Raw genomic sequence first — 16,633 nt, forward strand, 5'->3', positions numbered from 1 at the left:
AGTTGAGCCTTCCCCGCTGAGCTGGGCCTTATCCCACTGACCTGGGCCTTATCCTGCTGAGCTGGGCCTTATCCCACTGAGGTGGGCCTTCCTCTGCTGATCTGGGCCTTATCCTGCTGAGTTGAGCCTTCCCCGCTGAGCTGGGCCTTATCCCACTGACCTGGGCCTTATCCTGCTGAGCTGGGCCTTATCCCACTGAGGTGGGCCTTCCTCTGCTGATCTGGGCCTTATCTTGCTGAGTTGAGCCTTCCCCCACTGAGCTGGGCCTTATCCCACTGAGCTGGACCTTCCTCTGCTGATCTGGGCCTTATCCTGCTGAGCTGAGCCTTCCCCCACTGAGCTGGGCCTTATCCCACTGAGCTGGCCCTTCCTCTGCTGATCTGGGCCTTATCCTGCTGAGTTGAGCCTTCCCCCACTGAGCTGGGCCTTATCCCGCTGAGCTGGGCCTTATCCTGCTGAGTCCCTGTCTGTACCCCCATGTGCCCTCTCCCACCTCCCACCAGCCAGTATTATAGTGATACAGAGTGTTGGAAAAACAAGTAAGGAAGAAAGAAAGGAGGAGAAAGGTGACACTGACGAATTTAACAGGAAAGGTTAGATTTTTTTCTTTTTTTTTTTAGTAGGGGGATGAGTTTACTTATTTCCATTTTATTTGGACAATCTAAAATCACGGCTACGTTACCAGCTACATCTAGAATTCCTGGTTCTATTGCATTTTTCAGCAGTCCCAGTCCGCGGTCACTCCCCGTGACAGCACGAACAGGTTGCCTGGCTCGCAGCCCAGCCCGACAGCTGAAGCCAGGAATTTACAGAAGATGTGCTGCGAAAGGAAAGGGAGAGATAAGCAGCTCCTGTGATGCGGGAGGAGTGCCTAAAGCGGTGCCTTGTGCTCCAGTCCCTGCGCAATTCCCCACCAAGACTCACAGCCTGAGACTGCACAACTCCACATTCCGCACACACCAGGTAGGCGCACACCTTTTAAAAGGGGAACATTTGGCAGAGAACAAAGCTCTTGTTCACTTGATAAATTGAACAAGATGCAATGAAATTAGGAATTTGTACGAGCGATGATTGAACATGCATTGGGTAGTCTTTATGTCTAGGTTTACATATACTTTACCTTCCAGATGTGTTTTTTAGTATAGCAAGAGCATCTGGGTAGCCATCCATATTGTAATCTCCAATATGAAGTGTAATTGGAAAAGAAATTTCCACTGAAGATTTGTCATTGTGATATGGTACAAAGCCCCAGAGTGTGTCTTTATTTCTGAAGTCTTGCAAGACTGGAATCCACTGTAAAATAAAACAAAACAAGAATAGCTTGGTAAGAAAATCCATTTCATTTATTAAACCAACCTAATTCTTTTCAAAGCAGCCGGCATTTCTTCACTGCATCAGGATTCTTAACCATTTACCAATTTCCAAAGAAGAAACTTCCTGAAAGGCCAGGCTGAGGGCACAGGGCTTGTTCAGCCCCAAGAACTGAAGGTTTAGAGGGGACCTAAGAGTGGAGACAACCGAGAAGATGGAGCCACGTGCTCTGCTGAGGTTTATGGGAGAACAAGAGACAACGGTCACAGACTGACACAAGGGAGGATCCAACTAGAGACAGACAAACAAACCAAAATTCACTATGAAAGAGGCTCAGAGAAGCTGCAGAATCTTTGTCCTTGAGGGTTTTCAAAGTTTGACTGGACAAAAGCTCTAAACAACATGGCCTGAGTTCAGTGCTGACCCTGCTAAAGGCAGGAGACTGGATCTCCTAAGGTTCATTTCAGCTTGAATGAGTCTTATTCATGGAGATTTAGAAGTTCAAGAGCTTCAATTCCCCTCCTATCTCCCCAGCAGCATCAGATACTGAACTGTGTGATAAGAAATTAAGATTACAGTATCAAAATGAAAGTACAAAAAAAATGCAAAGTATAATTTCTCCAGGACAAGAAAGAGAATGTATCTGCACTTACTTTCCACAGAGTGGTGCAGAGGTGCTAAATGGGAATTTATCTTAATTAAAATCAAAGTAATTTCACACACTGGTATGAAGCTAAAGCACCAGGGTTAACATTTCAAGGCTACAGAAAATTCAGTGCCACTTTTAAAGCCAGAAGTAATTTTATATGTCATCTGACTGACAAAGCCTTCAAAAGGACAGAAGGGTGCTACCTTAAGGGACCATTATCCCCAACATCAAAAGCACTTAACAGCTTCTTAAATGTCTCTCATCCAAGCCTTAATTTAGCCATCTGAGGGAGGAGAAGGAGACCCTGACAGCATCGCTTCCCACGGGGGAGAGATTCCCTAAACCCAACCCCGCGACCAACAACCTTCCTGCCGCCAGCAACCCTGTGTGACCCGCGGGCTGCTCCCCTGGATTACAGACACCCACTGGGTAAACCCACACAATTATTAAAAAAGCACACTAATGGCAACTTTGTTTGGCCATCACGGATGGCTTGGGAGCTCGGCCCGGCCCTGCCAGGCCCTGTGTATACACAGTGCACGTCTGATGGGTGACAGGGGCATGTGAGGTACAACGATGACCCTTGGCACTCAGTGAAAACTCGAACTTGAAATTAAACCTACTCTGACAGAACCCCAGAGTGTCAGGGGTTGGAAGGGACCTGGAAAGCTCATCCAGTGCAATCCCCCCATGGAGCAGGAACACCCAGATGAGGTTACACAGGAAGGTGTCCAGGCGGGTTGGAATGTCTGCACAGAAGGAGACTCCACAACCCCCCTGGGCAGCCTGGGCCAGGCTCTGACACCCTCACCCCCAACAAGTTTCTTCTCACCTTTCAGTGGAACCTCCTGTGTTCCAGTTTGCACCCATCACCCCTTGTCCTGTTACTGGTTGTCACCAGCAGAGCCTGGCTCCATCCTCCTGACACTCCCCCTTTCCATATGGATCCCCAGGAATGAGTCCCCCCTCAGTGTCCTCTTGTCCAGCTCCAGAGCCCCAGCTCCCTCAGCCTTTCCTCACACGGGAGATGCTCCACTCCCTGCAGCATCTTGGTGGCTGCGCTGGACTCTCTGCAGCAGTTCCCTGTCCTGCTGGAACTGAGGGGCCACAGCTGGACACAAGATTCCAGGTGTGGTCTCCCCAGGGCAGAGCAGAGGGGCAGGAGAACCTCTCTGACCTACTGACCACCCCCTTCTAACCCACCCCAGGATGACCCTTGCCTCCCTCCCGATGTACACACACCTATTTAGTTACTGTTAGCTGCTGAAGGGTGGGAATTCTAAGGAAAGCAATAGAAAATAAGAAAAAGGCTCTTAACCAGAGGGAAATTTTCCCAAATGTTTCGATTTCTTAGCACTTATTTGCTCTGCAGAAGACAGATACAACAGTAGTATTGCAAAATACTCTAATTTTGAAAAACACCAGTTGAAATCAGAACCATGAAATATACAATTTTTACTTTACACGGTATCATTCACACAGTCAGTGCATTGAAATCCAATTATATCCATCATATACTTTCTAAATGTTCCCATGTATGGCAATGCTATTTTAAAGAAATGAAGTTTAAAATGAATTTTAAGTACAAATCCAAATCCGTATTCTGTTTTAACTCTGCTCAGAGTCATCCACAGAAAGCAATTTTAGAATCATAAGGTCTACAATAATAATAATAAAAAATAATAAGGTCTACAGATACAAAACAACAGATGAGCAAACCAGAGACATCACCTATTGCTACCAAACTACAGAGCGAGATTCACCCATCTGCTGAACCAGTGCTAGCACTTTCTATAACAGCAGTTGCAGAACACTTAAAAACCATCAGTCCTGTTGGATGTGTAACCAGAGCAGATTCCAGCACCATCGCTGGCGTGCTCTGACAGCTTAAATTCAGAGTAACACACACTTCTGGTGAACCATTCTGCGTGTTTCTCTTCCGAACAGCACTATTGTGTAATGCAGTGCGAAAGTCATTGTCTGCGTGCCTCGGGATACATCCTTCAGTACAGAAGATAAAAAATGAAAACATGTTTGTCAATAACATCAACCTCCTACTTCTTTTGTATTTGATAATCCATACAATTACTTCAAGCTTCATGTTTGCTGTCACTATCTTAATAGGAAAAAGACTAAAACTATTTTCTTCCTTTTACTGTAAGGTAGAAATAGGTGGGTATAATGAGAACACACAGAGCATATGATTTGTGTTACCTGGCTCAGACGAAAAACAGACTGAAAAGTGGAATGAGTATATTGAAAAGAAAATTTAAATGAGCACAATATTCAGTCAGAGAAATCAAAGATTTACTTCTTCCCCTTCTGTTAAATCCCATTGCATAGCACCACTAATATTGTTACTTAAATATTTATATAGATACTTTTACTCCTTCAATTAAGGATTTTTGCAGACAAGAATAAGAAAAATTGAGTGCTTGAGAATTTGTTTTCAAACTCTTCGAACATTTTCAACAAGCAGAAGAGAGAATGCTTTACTGCCCTGTGAAAACAGCATGTTCTTATTTTGAAAAAGATCACAGGTAATTGAGAAAAACTTAAAACTATTTGCATTCACTCCAAAAAAGGCTCATTTCTTTGAGCATCCACGTTCTTCTCTAGATGAGGAAAGGCAGTCCTCTTGCTCTAAAACATGCTAGCAAGAGGATTGCCTTTCCTCATCTAGAGAAGAACGTGGATGCTCAAAGAGTATCCTCTTAACAGGTTTTAGAGCCAAAACTGTGGGATCCACACATCTCAGTTGTAAAACTGGGCCAGAAGCCTATGGAGCACCAAGGCCCATGCTTTGGGAACTGGCAGCCCATTCCTGGCCAACACCTTTATGGGAACCACCAGGGTTTCTCCTTTCTGTGACAAACACTGTCCATTGTTACAGAAAGCTGAGTATGGAGAGTGGCCTGAAGGAACTGGCCCAGCCACAGAAGTGCTTTCCCTGGAGGTCCCCTCGCTGTACGTGTCCACTGCACGTACCAAATAAACGTAGGGATTTGGGGATGCATTAGGTGTTCACTGCATATGAAGGTCACCTGAATTCCATATACAGTCAAGTAGCCACTATAGCATATAAATAAAGTAATTACCTACACATTACACCATTAATTTATGGTGTTCAAAGCCTGGAAGATGACAATCCCCAACACTGATTTAGCAACGCAGAAAAAAGTAACCAGAGCAGTAGAAGTCATGTTGATGCTGGAGTGCAGCTCACAGCCTCATTTGTTGCTTCGAGGAAGACGGGCAACTTAGAAATGATACGAGGATCTTGTAGAATCACAGATGGTTTGTGCTGAAGGGCCTCCTCAGCTCCCCCAGTGCCCCCTGCCATGAGCAGGGACATCTTCACCAGCTCAGGGTGCTCAGAGCCCCGTCCAGCCTGGCCTGGGATGTCTCCAGGGATGGTTCATCCACCACCTCTCTGGCCAACCTGGCACAGGCTCTCACCACCCTCACGGCCAACAATTTCTTCCTCATGTCCAGCCTGAATCTCCCTCCTTTACTTTAAAACCATCACCCCTTGTCCTGTCATAACAGGCCCTGCTCAAAAGTCTGTCCCCATCCTTCCTATTGGCCCCTTTTTAGTCCAGAAAGCCTGCACTAAGGTCTCCCTAGAGCCTTCTCCTCTCCAGGCAGAACAACCTGAACAAGAAAGAGATTTATGAAAATTACAGCAGCTGCAATCCTCCCACTTTAAACTGCTACAAAGGAATGAGGAGAAACTTCTATGAGTGCCCAAGTGCAGCTGATAAGCGGTGCTGGCAGACGGGCCCCTCCAGCCTGGAGAACTACACCACAAAGGTCTGTGGGTTGCTGGAGGATGTGTTGCTGTGTTCCACTTCAGAGCTGCTAGATCGATAAAGGAATAAAGCCTTAACCTTTCTATTGTACACAGAAAGGTTAGATGAATCATCAAGCCCACACAGAAACTCTCAAGTGAGGGGACTGAAATGATACTGTTTGCCTCAGGAAACAAATGAAAAATCATATTGAATACTTGGCAAAATTTAAAGAGAGATTAGTCATCTCTAAGAATATAATAATATAGACAGCTTCTACAGTAAACAGTACTTTAAAACAAGTTTCAGGGAGAAAGTCTGATTTTCAGAATTTAGAGATGTAAATCTATAGCTATTGCAGGTGGATACACAGAAGTCGGTGTCCTACCACCTGCCACAGTCTACATGAGCATATGAGCTGCTGCTCCAGATCCCACAGCAACTCTTCTGTTGCTATGGAGACACTCACATGCTTTTCAAATTTTAGTAGGTCTGTATCTCCTTAAGTCACTCACATTTGTTTTGTTGGTCTTCACTTTTGCTCCATCATCCAAAAGAAGAAATTTTATCTGAGATATTTTTAACACTTCAAAAGATTAAATGGTTAAATGCATTCAAACTTGTGGTAAAAGACCATCCTTCAAATAATTCTCCTAGATGCGCTTGGCTTTCCAGGAGCCATCCAGCTGTGCCAAAGCCAGCGTGAGAAATGCACTGCAGACGGCCACCAAACAAGCTCCCAGGACAGCCCTGACACCGCCACAAAGAGTTTGAGAAGCGCAAATTCTTGAGACGCGCGTCTGCGATCGCTCTGCGTTTCGTCCCCAAGCACCGCACGCCACCACGGAACTGCCTGAACTGCTTCTCATTCAGTCTCATCAAATGTCGCAGCAACCAAGCAGGAAGGACAGAGTCAGGTCCAGTTACCACAGGCAAAATAGTTTTTGTAAGACAGTCACCTAATTTGTGATCTTTCAGATCTCAGGTCAGTTAAGTTTCTTAAAATAAAATATAAAAATCTGGAAACCAGACTTCTTAGCTATGCTCCTACACACACACAACTCCCCAAACCACACAACCCTGCCACAAAAACCAGACAGAGAAATGGATATATAGCATCTTTTCCAATCACTTGCAACCTCTCTGTTTCCTGTAGGATCCCCATAACGACCTGCTGGTTTGGCGAGGGACACCATCTGATCTCACAAACACTGGAATCAATGAAAATAAAACATGTCACTTCCAAATAAAAATGGGAAGTAACATGTTTGAATAGATTTCTACCTGAAGGAGCCAGGTGCCATGTGGGGAAAACTGTAGCTACATGAATGAAGAAATTGATACTTTCCACTGTTTCAGAATGGAAAAGAGAAAATCCTTCAGAATAAAAAGCTCCATCACCTCTAGATGAGTATAAGAGTGCAAGAAAAGAGTATTCTAGATTTAATCATTTAAAAAGCTTAGGCCAGAGCAATTAATCATCGCATGCCATTTGACACCATCATTTTTTATTAAAAAGACATTCTAAAAATATATGGGGAAAATGGCTTTAAAGTTTCTAGGTAATTCTTAATACTTTTAAATACTTTTTTTGCAGCAGGATGAGAATCTGTTGGTTTCTTCACTTTTCAAAGAAAAATGGCAACATTTGGCTCCTCATTTTTTAACTCAAATGTCATTACCTTGGAAATGATTTTGAAATTGAAACTACACAGTGAGATTTCTAAATTAAATATAAAAATTAAATAGACTGATGAGTATCAGAAGTGGCATGTTAAAACCTGATGTACTTGTAAACAGTTGACCTCTACACAAGAAAAATTAAAATGAAGGAACAGAAAAAGTGTGCAGGTGCAATGCTGCTCCCGAGCAGGCTCCCACAGACGACTCTGCTTCAGAAAAACTCTGTGTCGAGGGTTTCAATTGCGGGGTAACAATAGAACCCTGGCAGATGTATTGTTAACCTCCTCTCCCCGCAACTTCCCCCTTTTTCCGCTCCCTCTCCCCCTTTCCCAATCAGCACAGGCAATTGGGAGGGAAAGAAGGACAGAGAGAAGAGAGCTGGAAACATTAAAAATGTTTTACTAATGCTACTAATAAAATAGAGAAAATAATACAAAATATACAAAACCAATCTGGAAAGTCCCAGCAACTGCAGAGCCGGCACCCAAAGTCCTGGACTGGACTCTGCAGCCAACCGGAGCTGGATTCAGACTGTCACCGGCCTCAGTTCGCAGGGAAGACTCGCAAGGTCCTCTCCTAATGTCGCCATAAGCAGAAGGGACGAGATCCTCGTGATCTCCCACTTTTATATGAAGTATCACGTGAATGGGATGTTATACACAGTTGTTCAGTCTCTTGGTCACCTGTTTCTCGCTGCCCCTCTGGTGAGATGTCCATCCACGCTTATCAATAACTTCTCATTCCATTGCTGTATTTACCAAAACATGTATCTGGTTCTCCAGGAAAATGCAGCTCATATGAAGCTTTAGCTGACAGGCAAATTCACTAAAAGAGAAACTTGTTTTTAACAAAACCAGGACATTCTGATATCCTGCAAATTGACCCACATCTTCCTCTGCCACTCCTGCATCGGTTTCTTCTAGAAACCCACCACAAGCAACAACTAACAGCACTTTCCTTTGGCACGGTGCCCGTCACCGCTGCCCGCAGGTACCAGCCCTGGCTCTCCCACAGCACCTGCTATTTGTCTCCAATTTATTTGAGCAGAATGTCTTTTCCTTCTTGTATTATCAAGGGCAAAGAACTAGGTGTAGAGCTGAAGAGCAGTTGTCTTTCTGACACAGGAGCACTCCAAGTACTCAGCAGTGATTTAATCAGCATCACCTGCTACACCAGCCCGTGTCTCCCTGGGACTAGGATCACACACAGAGCACCTGCTGCCTTTATGCAAACTCTGCTGTCAGACCGTGTATCCAGCACCGCTACCATCCATCGGCCCTGCTCTGTGTTCCCAGGGAATTCACACAAAAAAACCCACCCCACAAGCACCCACCCCAGCATGCCCAGGAGAACACATTTCTACAGACAGGGTGGCCAAGATCAGATGGCTCAGAGAGACACGTTGCCAGATTTAGAGGTACTCGCTCTTTCTTACACCGACGGGGTATATTCCATCCCGGTTAGACTTCCTAAACCGACTGGGAACTGTGGGCTTCCAACTGAGTGGTTTTTTGCTAGTAGGAAAGAATGCTAGAGCCTGTGTTCTAGAAATCCTGAGTCTTTGAAAGAGAAAACCTACCCTATAAACTTGGGCTGCAGACAGTAACAAGAAACACTTCCACAAAGTACCGACTCTTCCTCAAGCAAACAGTATGTTCACCTAGAAATTCTGAAATAGCCATCAGAAATGGCACTACTTACACAAAAATAACCTACTTTCAATTTGTCAGTAAAGGAATAATCAGTAACTTATAACCTGGTTAGAAACAGGTATGACATTCATTACACATTTGGGAAGTACATTAAAATGGGTTTTGCTGTCAGCTCTGAGCAAGTTCTTTATAGGTCACCTTGGCCCTTAGGTTCGCATGAGGTTAGTAAAAACATTTATTATGGCATCAAACAAATGTTAGGTTAATTTCTTGTAAAGCGTAACTTTATTATAAAGCAGGGCACTGTAAATACTTAGATCAGCACACACTTTAAAATAAATGAATATATAACGATCCATTATGTTAATTATGACCACGTCTCTCAAAACAAGTAGCATTGTGAACAAATGAAGCTGAAATAGTTAAATAGAAAACCAGTCCTGAAGATAGAGAGCCTGAGCAAGTCTTCATACGGCATTGGAAATGTACTTCATTTAGAACAAGCAAAGACACAGCAGAACTAAGGGGTAAGAACTGTGGTCTGGTTCAACTTGTTATGGGGGGGTGTGTGTGTATATATACACACACATATACATATATATATATGTATATGTATATATATACATATATATAACACTAACTATAAAATAACTCCCTAACTTAAACTGAAGCAGGTCTGTTTCGAACTCTGAACACAAACCTTGTTTGTCACCTCATGCCAGGGCAGTTACGGTGTTTAGAATGCAGCGGTTTGCAATCAAGAAAGTGACAGATCAGAAACATTCATAATTTTCTTGGGCAGAATTATCCATTATATAGAATTCTAGGTATGCAACCTCTTCCACCAAACCCATAGATTTTTTTTAGATAGGCAATAAATAAGTAAATACATAAAAGTGTCTTATATGCAATAACTACAGGTGAGGCAGTTTCATTTTTCTCTCCTGAAAAAACATTTTCCTGTTTCCCATTATTTCACGAAGTACAACATTTTCCTTTGTCTTTGCAACTCCAGACTCACGATACCTGATCCAATCCCGGCTTAGTTAAGTAGATGGCACTTTTTTGACATTTTGCATCTTCACAGACTGGTAATAAATGTTCACTTTGTCCATCCCCATCTGTCAAAGAGAAAAAAGCCAACAAACCTTACTCAATCTCCTTGTTTAGTTGGGGAGGAATTTTCCTTTAATGTAAATCTACCATCACAAGTGTACCATAGAAACTTATTGAATTTCCTGAAGTAGTTTTAAACGCTTGTGCTGTCAGCGAGACTTTTAGAATCATGAGCTCCCCTGTAATATGTTAATCTGTAACAGAAGATAAAAAAGAGCAGTGGGAAGTTGACTAACACACCGGCTAAGGAATTCCAGGCCTACGGAATGAGGCAAATCTGAGTCACAGGTTATCAAAAATGTTCTCTAATCCATGTATTTTCAAAGCCTTTAGTAGAATAAGGACCGTTTATTGTTTAAATGAGCAATGTCTATATATACATCTAGAATTCTGATACACTGAGCATAGAACGGAATAAAACCCAAAACTATTTAGTGCTCATTATCTTCTCTGGGAGAGATCTCTGTGATCCCAGCCTGCCCTCACATATATAGTACATAATATTACATATATATATATAATGTATTATACAATACATAGAAAATGATATCTCTATAAATATATGTTTAAAAACAATATAATAAATAAATGTACTAAATACCCAGCCCTGTGTGGCTGGGAGGAGGGACAGGCCCTGCCCAGCCTGGGAAAGCAAAGCTCCCGCTACTGGAAAATAATTCATCAAATTGCCCTTTAGGCCACAGAGTTCTGAGGAGCTTGGAATTAATACTTTAAGTACATTTTTTAGAGTTGCTTGATGAAATCTCTATTTAATACACACAAACCAGATCTGCCAAAGCCACCCAATCTCAGAATCCCAGAATGTCAGGGACTGGAAGGGACCTGGAAAGCTCATCCAGTCCAGCTTCAGAGCCCCAGCTCCCTCAGCCTTTCCTCACACGGGAGATGATGAATATATTGAATAATACCGGCCCCAGCACTGCCCCCTGAGGCACTGCTCTGGATCCAGGCCTCAGCTGGACTCTGCCCCACTGACCACGACTCTCTGGCTTCTTCCCTTCAGCCAGTTCACAGTCACCTCACTACCCGATCGTCCAGACCGCACTCCCTCAGTTCAGCTGTGAGGATGCTGTGGGAGACTGTCAAATGCCTTACTCAAGGCAAGGTGGATCACTTCCACCGCTCTGCCACCATCATTCAAACAGTTCTGAAGTTCTTCAGTGAGGCAGATTTATAACGTGCCAGTTATCACATATGCTGTAAATGTTATAAATATTTGTTGGAAAGTTGGCTGCTTTAATTATTCGCTTTTCTTTTGTTATGTTCTTCTTGGCCATTCTGGTAGTCAGCAATAAGAGGCACAATTCTTATTTATATGAAACCAATTCTTAATTATGTCTAAAAAAATACCTGACTTTCAAAATGAATCTCTTTGTTAAGCACATAACAGGTAAAATACTTGCAACTGTACTTGAAACATCAGGTATGACAAATAAATGTCAGGAAGTAATTTCTGTGTAAATCGGGTACTGCACCAAAGCATCTATCCTTAAGACAAATGTAATCATACTAATTCACTGCACTAAGATGTTTATTGTTTCTTATTGTTAAATTCAGCTGAGCACAAAGTGTAAAAATCCAACCTGGATACCTTTATCTGAAAAACTTCTGGAGGGTGGATACGGCAATAAATTGAGATCTAGGTGAGCTTAAGAACGGCCGCTCGGACTCCCTGTCCTCAGTATTTCTCTTGACTAAATTTATTTTAAAGATAAACTTTTCTCTTAAAACTATTATAATTTCCAACAAATTCTTCTTTTATATTACATATTTATTTTTTAACTATCAGATTCTTAAATACGTATCACACAGACCTGAAGAGAAGTTGCAACTGAAAACATGAGCCTGTAATAAAAGTTACAGAATGGACCTGTAGGTTCTGGTCAAAGGAGTTGGGGAAACTGTGTCCTTCTTATAGGGAATATGTATCATATTCTTTTCAGTTATTATTATTATTATTATTATTATTATTATTATTATTATTTTCAGGTATGTTGTTTGACGCACAGTTACCTTCTGTTCATTCTTTGATTGTAATGAATATTATTAATAAAATCTTACTCTTAAACTTGCCATTTCTGTAGAACACCAGCAAGGTGGTGGCTTCGTATCTGATTCTGTGACAGTTCCGTCCTTCTGACTGCCCTATAGTAGTTTCACTTTTCTTCACAACTACATAAGTTCTTGTCAACATGTGGCACATTAATTATCCAGGCTATGAAGCTAAGTTATCAGCATAAGATGAATGTTTGCTGTTTAAGTAGAATCAAACATAGCATAATCTAAAATAAGAGTGTCCTTGTCCCTTTCTAACTAACACAGAGCAGGGAAATAAGTTTGTATTGGAAGGTTCTTTGTCCTCGTGCGTTATTGAAAAACTTCAAAAATGACTTTGTACTGAAACTTCTGTAGAAATATGATTAGAAGATTAGGGCTTAATTTAAATTTTATATTTCACAAAACACCCGCATCTCTGAAATTCATTCTCTTCTAGCAAAGCCTTCAGTATTTCCATAGGTTGTAATTTGCAAATTAAACAGTTTCTCCCAGTTCAAGTTGAGAAAAAGCCTGCGATCTAAGCAGTACTTTATTCTTGTTCTAAACAGCTCGTGTCAGAGTTGGTGCTGATTCCAGACTGGTCATGTTCACCAGCTGCTGTGTTCATTTGTCTTCTGGTTGAGACCTCACTGGGTTTCTCTGGCCTGGGCTGCTCAGATATATAAATATACTAAAAGGAGGTTCAGCTGCATAGAAATACAATTTGGCAGGCTGAGAAAGTGTTTCTTACAGTGCCGTAAAGTGCGATGGAACTTGTAGGTCATGGTCAGTAATATACTGAGAAATTATTAAGAGATTAATAAGGGCGGAGTCTAGTTGAGGCCTGTATCTCGTGCAGTGCCTCAGGGGGCAGTGCTGGGGCCGGTATTATTCAATATATTCATCAATGATTTGGATGAGGGAATAGAGTGACTGTCAGCAGGTTTGCTGGTGACACCAAGCTGGGAGGAGTGGTGACACTGGAAGCTGTGCTGCCATCAGAGACCTGGACAGGCTGGAGAGCTGGGCGGGGAGAAATTTAATGAAATAGAACAAGGGCAAGTGTAGAGTCTTGAATCTGGGCAGGAACAACCCCAGGTTCAGTGTAAGTTGGGGAATGACCTGTTAGAGAGCAGCGTAGGGGAAAGGGACCTGGGGGTCCTGGGGACAGCAGGGTGACCATGAGCCAGCACTGGGCCCTTGTGGCCAGGAAGCCAATGGGACCTGGGGTGGGTTAGAAGGGGGTGGTCAGTAGGTCAGAGAGGTTCTTCTGCCCCTCTGCTCTGCCCTGGGGAGACCACACCTGGAATCTTGTGTCCAGCTGTGGCCCCTCAGTTCCAGCAGGACAGGGAACTGCTGCAGAGAGTCCAGCGCAGCCACCAAGATGCTGCAGGGAGTGGAGCATCTCCCGTGTGAGGAAAGGCTGAGGGAGCTGGGGCTCTGGAGCTGGACAAGAGGACACTGAGGGGGGACTCATTCCTGGGGATCAGTATGGAAAGGGGCAGTGTCAGGAGGATGGAGCCAGGCTCTTCTGGGTGACAACCAGTAACAGGACAAGGGGCAATGGGTGCAAACTGGAACACAGGAGGTTCCACTGAAAGGTGAGAAGAAACTTGTTGGGGATGAGGGTGGCAGAGCCTGGCCCAGGCTGCCCAGGGGGTTGTGGAGTCTCCTTCTCTGCAGACATTCCAACCCGCCTGGACACCTTCCTGTGTAACCTCATCTGGGTGTTCCTGCTCCATGGGGGGATTGCACTGGATGAGCTTTCCAGGGCCCTTCCAACCCCTGACGTTCTGGGATTCTGTGATTCTGTGAATTTTTCATCCAAAAGAAAGGGTTAGCTATGTATTCATACTGTAGAGCAGGTAAAACACATTTTGAACTTCAAAGGCATCAAGTGAAGCACCAATGATGAGAATGAAGCTGGAAGTGGAATGTCAACGAAATATGAGTATCTTGAGTCATAGTGAAGTAGTTTAAGAAAACCTACAATTAACTAAATACTGTATTTCAGAAAAGTAGCGATCACAAGAAGGAAAGCCCAACATTCTTCATCTCTAGAATACTATTATCTCTTGTTTCTTCTCTAGTTTTTATTCCTAATGCACATCTTACAATGTACAGATCTGTCTTCTGCTGCTGAGGTTACTCGATCTACAGCAATTTTCTGAAGAAAAATCAGAGACTGTCAAAAGCAGGAACACATATTTTATGAATCAACTGCAGCAGTCATCATTTTTGACAAAAATAAAAAGGAGTAAGGATAAACCCCACCTAGACTATTGGCTAAAACTGTACAATAATTTATTTAAACATAAACCTTGCATCAATCTTTGTTCAAAAAGGCAAAGAAAAGAAAATGTCCCAAATCCCAGCCCTAAGCACAAAGCCAACAGTCTGTTTCACACTCATTGCCATTTTTAACTGCCCTCATCTGTAATGACTAGAAATACGATGTATTTCTGAAGCTTTTGCAAAGGCACCATGTGAAACCAACAAATCGATACAGTGGCTTTTCCAGTTTTGAAAGAAAATAATTCATTCTTAATCCACCTGTGAGTCCCCGTTTGGGAGCACCTGCTGCAATCCCGGCCTGTGGGGAACTCTGCAGGTCCTGCACACCCACAGCCCAGCAGCTCCTCAGCCCCACTGACCACACATGGACCGCAACCTCCAGCGCCAACTCTCTGATCCTCACGCTTGGTTTCAGTCTCAATTCAGAGATATTCAGAGGTGACAACAACCCCCAACACCAACCAACAGGAACAGCCCCAGGTTCCAGTAGAAGCTGGGAACAAGGTGTTGCAGAGCAGTGTAGGGGAAAGGGACCTGGGGGTCCTGGGGACAGCAGGGTGACCATGAGCCAGCACTGGGCCCTTGTGGCCAGGAAGCCAATGGTACCTGGGGTGGGTTAGAAGGGGGTGGTCAGTAGGTCAGAGAGGTTCTCCTGCCCCTCTGCTCTGCCCTGGGGAGACCACACCTGGAATCTTGTGTCCAGCTGTGGCCCCTCAGTTCCAGCAGGACAGGGAACTGCTGCAGAGAGTCCAGCGCAGCCACCAAGATGCTGAAGGGACAACACAGGCAACAAACCTCAATCCAAAACTACAAATTCCTTTAAAAACTGAGAAAGAGGTGTCAGAAAAGTGGTATTTTGCAACCATGTTCAAAGGTGATTAGATTCATCGCACACGCTTGTTCAATGTACTTTCCAGCATAGGCTTTGAAAGAAAAACAACCCGTGGAAAGTGCAAGTACCATGAGCACTCAGTTCAGACCGGGTTTGTAGTACAGCAAGATAAAGTTGTAGTTATGAGGAGCAAATCAGCTTTTGGTGGGTGTATGATCCCAATCCTTTTACTTCAAACAGCTATGTAGTTCTGCTGCAGTGTAATCTTATTTCTGCTCCGTTAAAAACAAAAATCTAATCTTTTTCTTTTTTTGAGATGACAGGCTAGTTATTATAACTTATTACAGCTGTGTTAAATAAAAAGCAGCTGTTTTCTGGCAAATAGAAATAAGCGAACTAAGCAGGCGAAGACAATGACAGTGGTCAGGCTTTCATAACTCTGAACATGATGCTACATAAAAGCAAGAACCTTTGTATACCACACAGTCCTCCTGCCTTGAGAGCCACTGTTCTCTCCCGAAAACACCTATTCTGAGCCAGCCGCTGCCTGTGTTATCACACACCTTCTGTCGGTGCCGCTTTCCCACTTCCCTTCAAAAAGGTGAGAAAAAATGTCCTCAACATGGTACAATAAGAGCCAAGAAGTTTTTGCTGCTGTTAATTTAAATTCCAAATAAGGCATCTGTTGTTTAATACAATCCATGCTGATGAAGCTTTATATGCTTTTTATTTCTCCATACATGCAGATTGCTGAAATCTCTCCCTCATGGCTTTGCACAGTTTTCCTTCTCCTTTGTCATGAGCATTTTATTTCAATTTCTAAAGAATAGCAAGAAAATAAGGAGGAAAAGGCCCTGTTATAGTGCCCAGAACTATTCCCTTCTGGGGCCGCCAAGACAACTGAACCCACCACCACTGAGCTGGATATTAAAACACAACAAAGGTTTGTTTGAAGGCTGATTATCTTAAATTTATCTTCTGAAGTAGTAAAGTGATTAGAATCCTTTTGTCACTCTCTGCCCTTAGGTATTCATGACAGAGACAATTATAATGAATTCTAAGATAATTACACATTATTAAAAGAATCGTTGTCAGTTGTTTTTAGAAAAGGTGAATCATAACTTCAAAAACCAGATGCAAAGAGCTCTGACAGGTAGTGCAAAGTTCTGTGGGCAGTAAAGAAGCCATTTTAACACTCTCCTACGCATTAAATCGATTCTGACTTTGAGTCTGTCCGTGTCCTTCG

At 43.2% G+C, this 16,633-nt stretch overlaps 1 protein-coding gene across 3 annotated transcripts in view; it reads right to left on the reverse strand.

The window, feature by feature from the left end:
• ITFG1 (integrin alpha FG-GAP repeat containing 1) overlaps nucleotides 1-16,633 on the reverse strand; it is an 87,749-nt gene that overhangs the window by 34,017 nt on the left and 37,099 nt on the right. For all 3 annotated transcript variants that reach the window (XM_080351892.1, XM_080351894.1, XM_080351893.1), the window contains exons 9-10: nucleotides 10,113-10,207; nucleotides 1,121-1,293 (exon numbers count right to left, since the gene is read on the reverse strand). In XM_080351892.1, the coding sequence (XP_080208018.1) occupies nucleotides 1,121-1,293; nucleotides 10,113-10,207 (268 nt within the window). The remainder of the gene's footprint in view (nucleotides 1-1,120; nucleotides 1,294-10,112; nucleotides 10,208-16,633) is intronic.

This window comes from Nesoenas mayeri (genome assembly GCF_963082525.1).
Source record: "Nesoenas mayeri genome assembly, chromosome: 12".
Taxonomy (NCBI): domain Eukaryota; kingdom Metazoa; phylum Chordata; class Aves; order Columbiformes; family Columbidae; genus Nesoenas; species Nesoenas mayeri.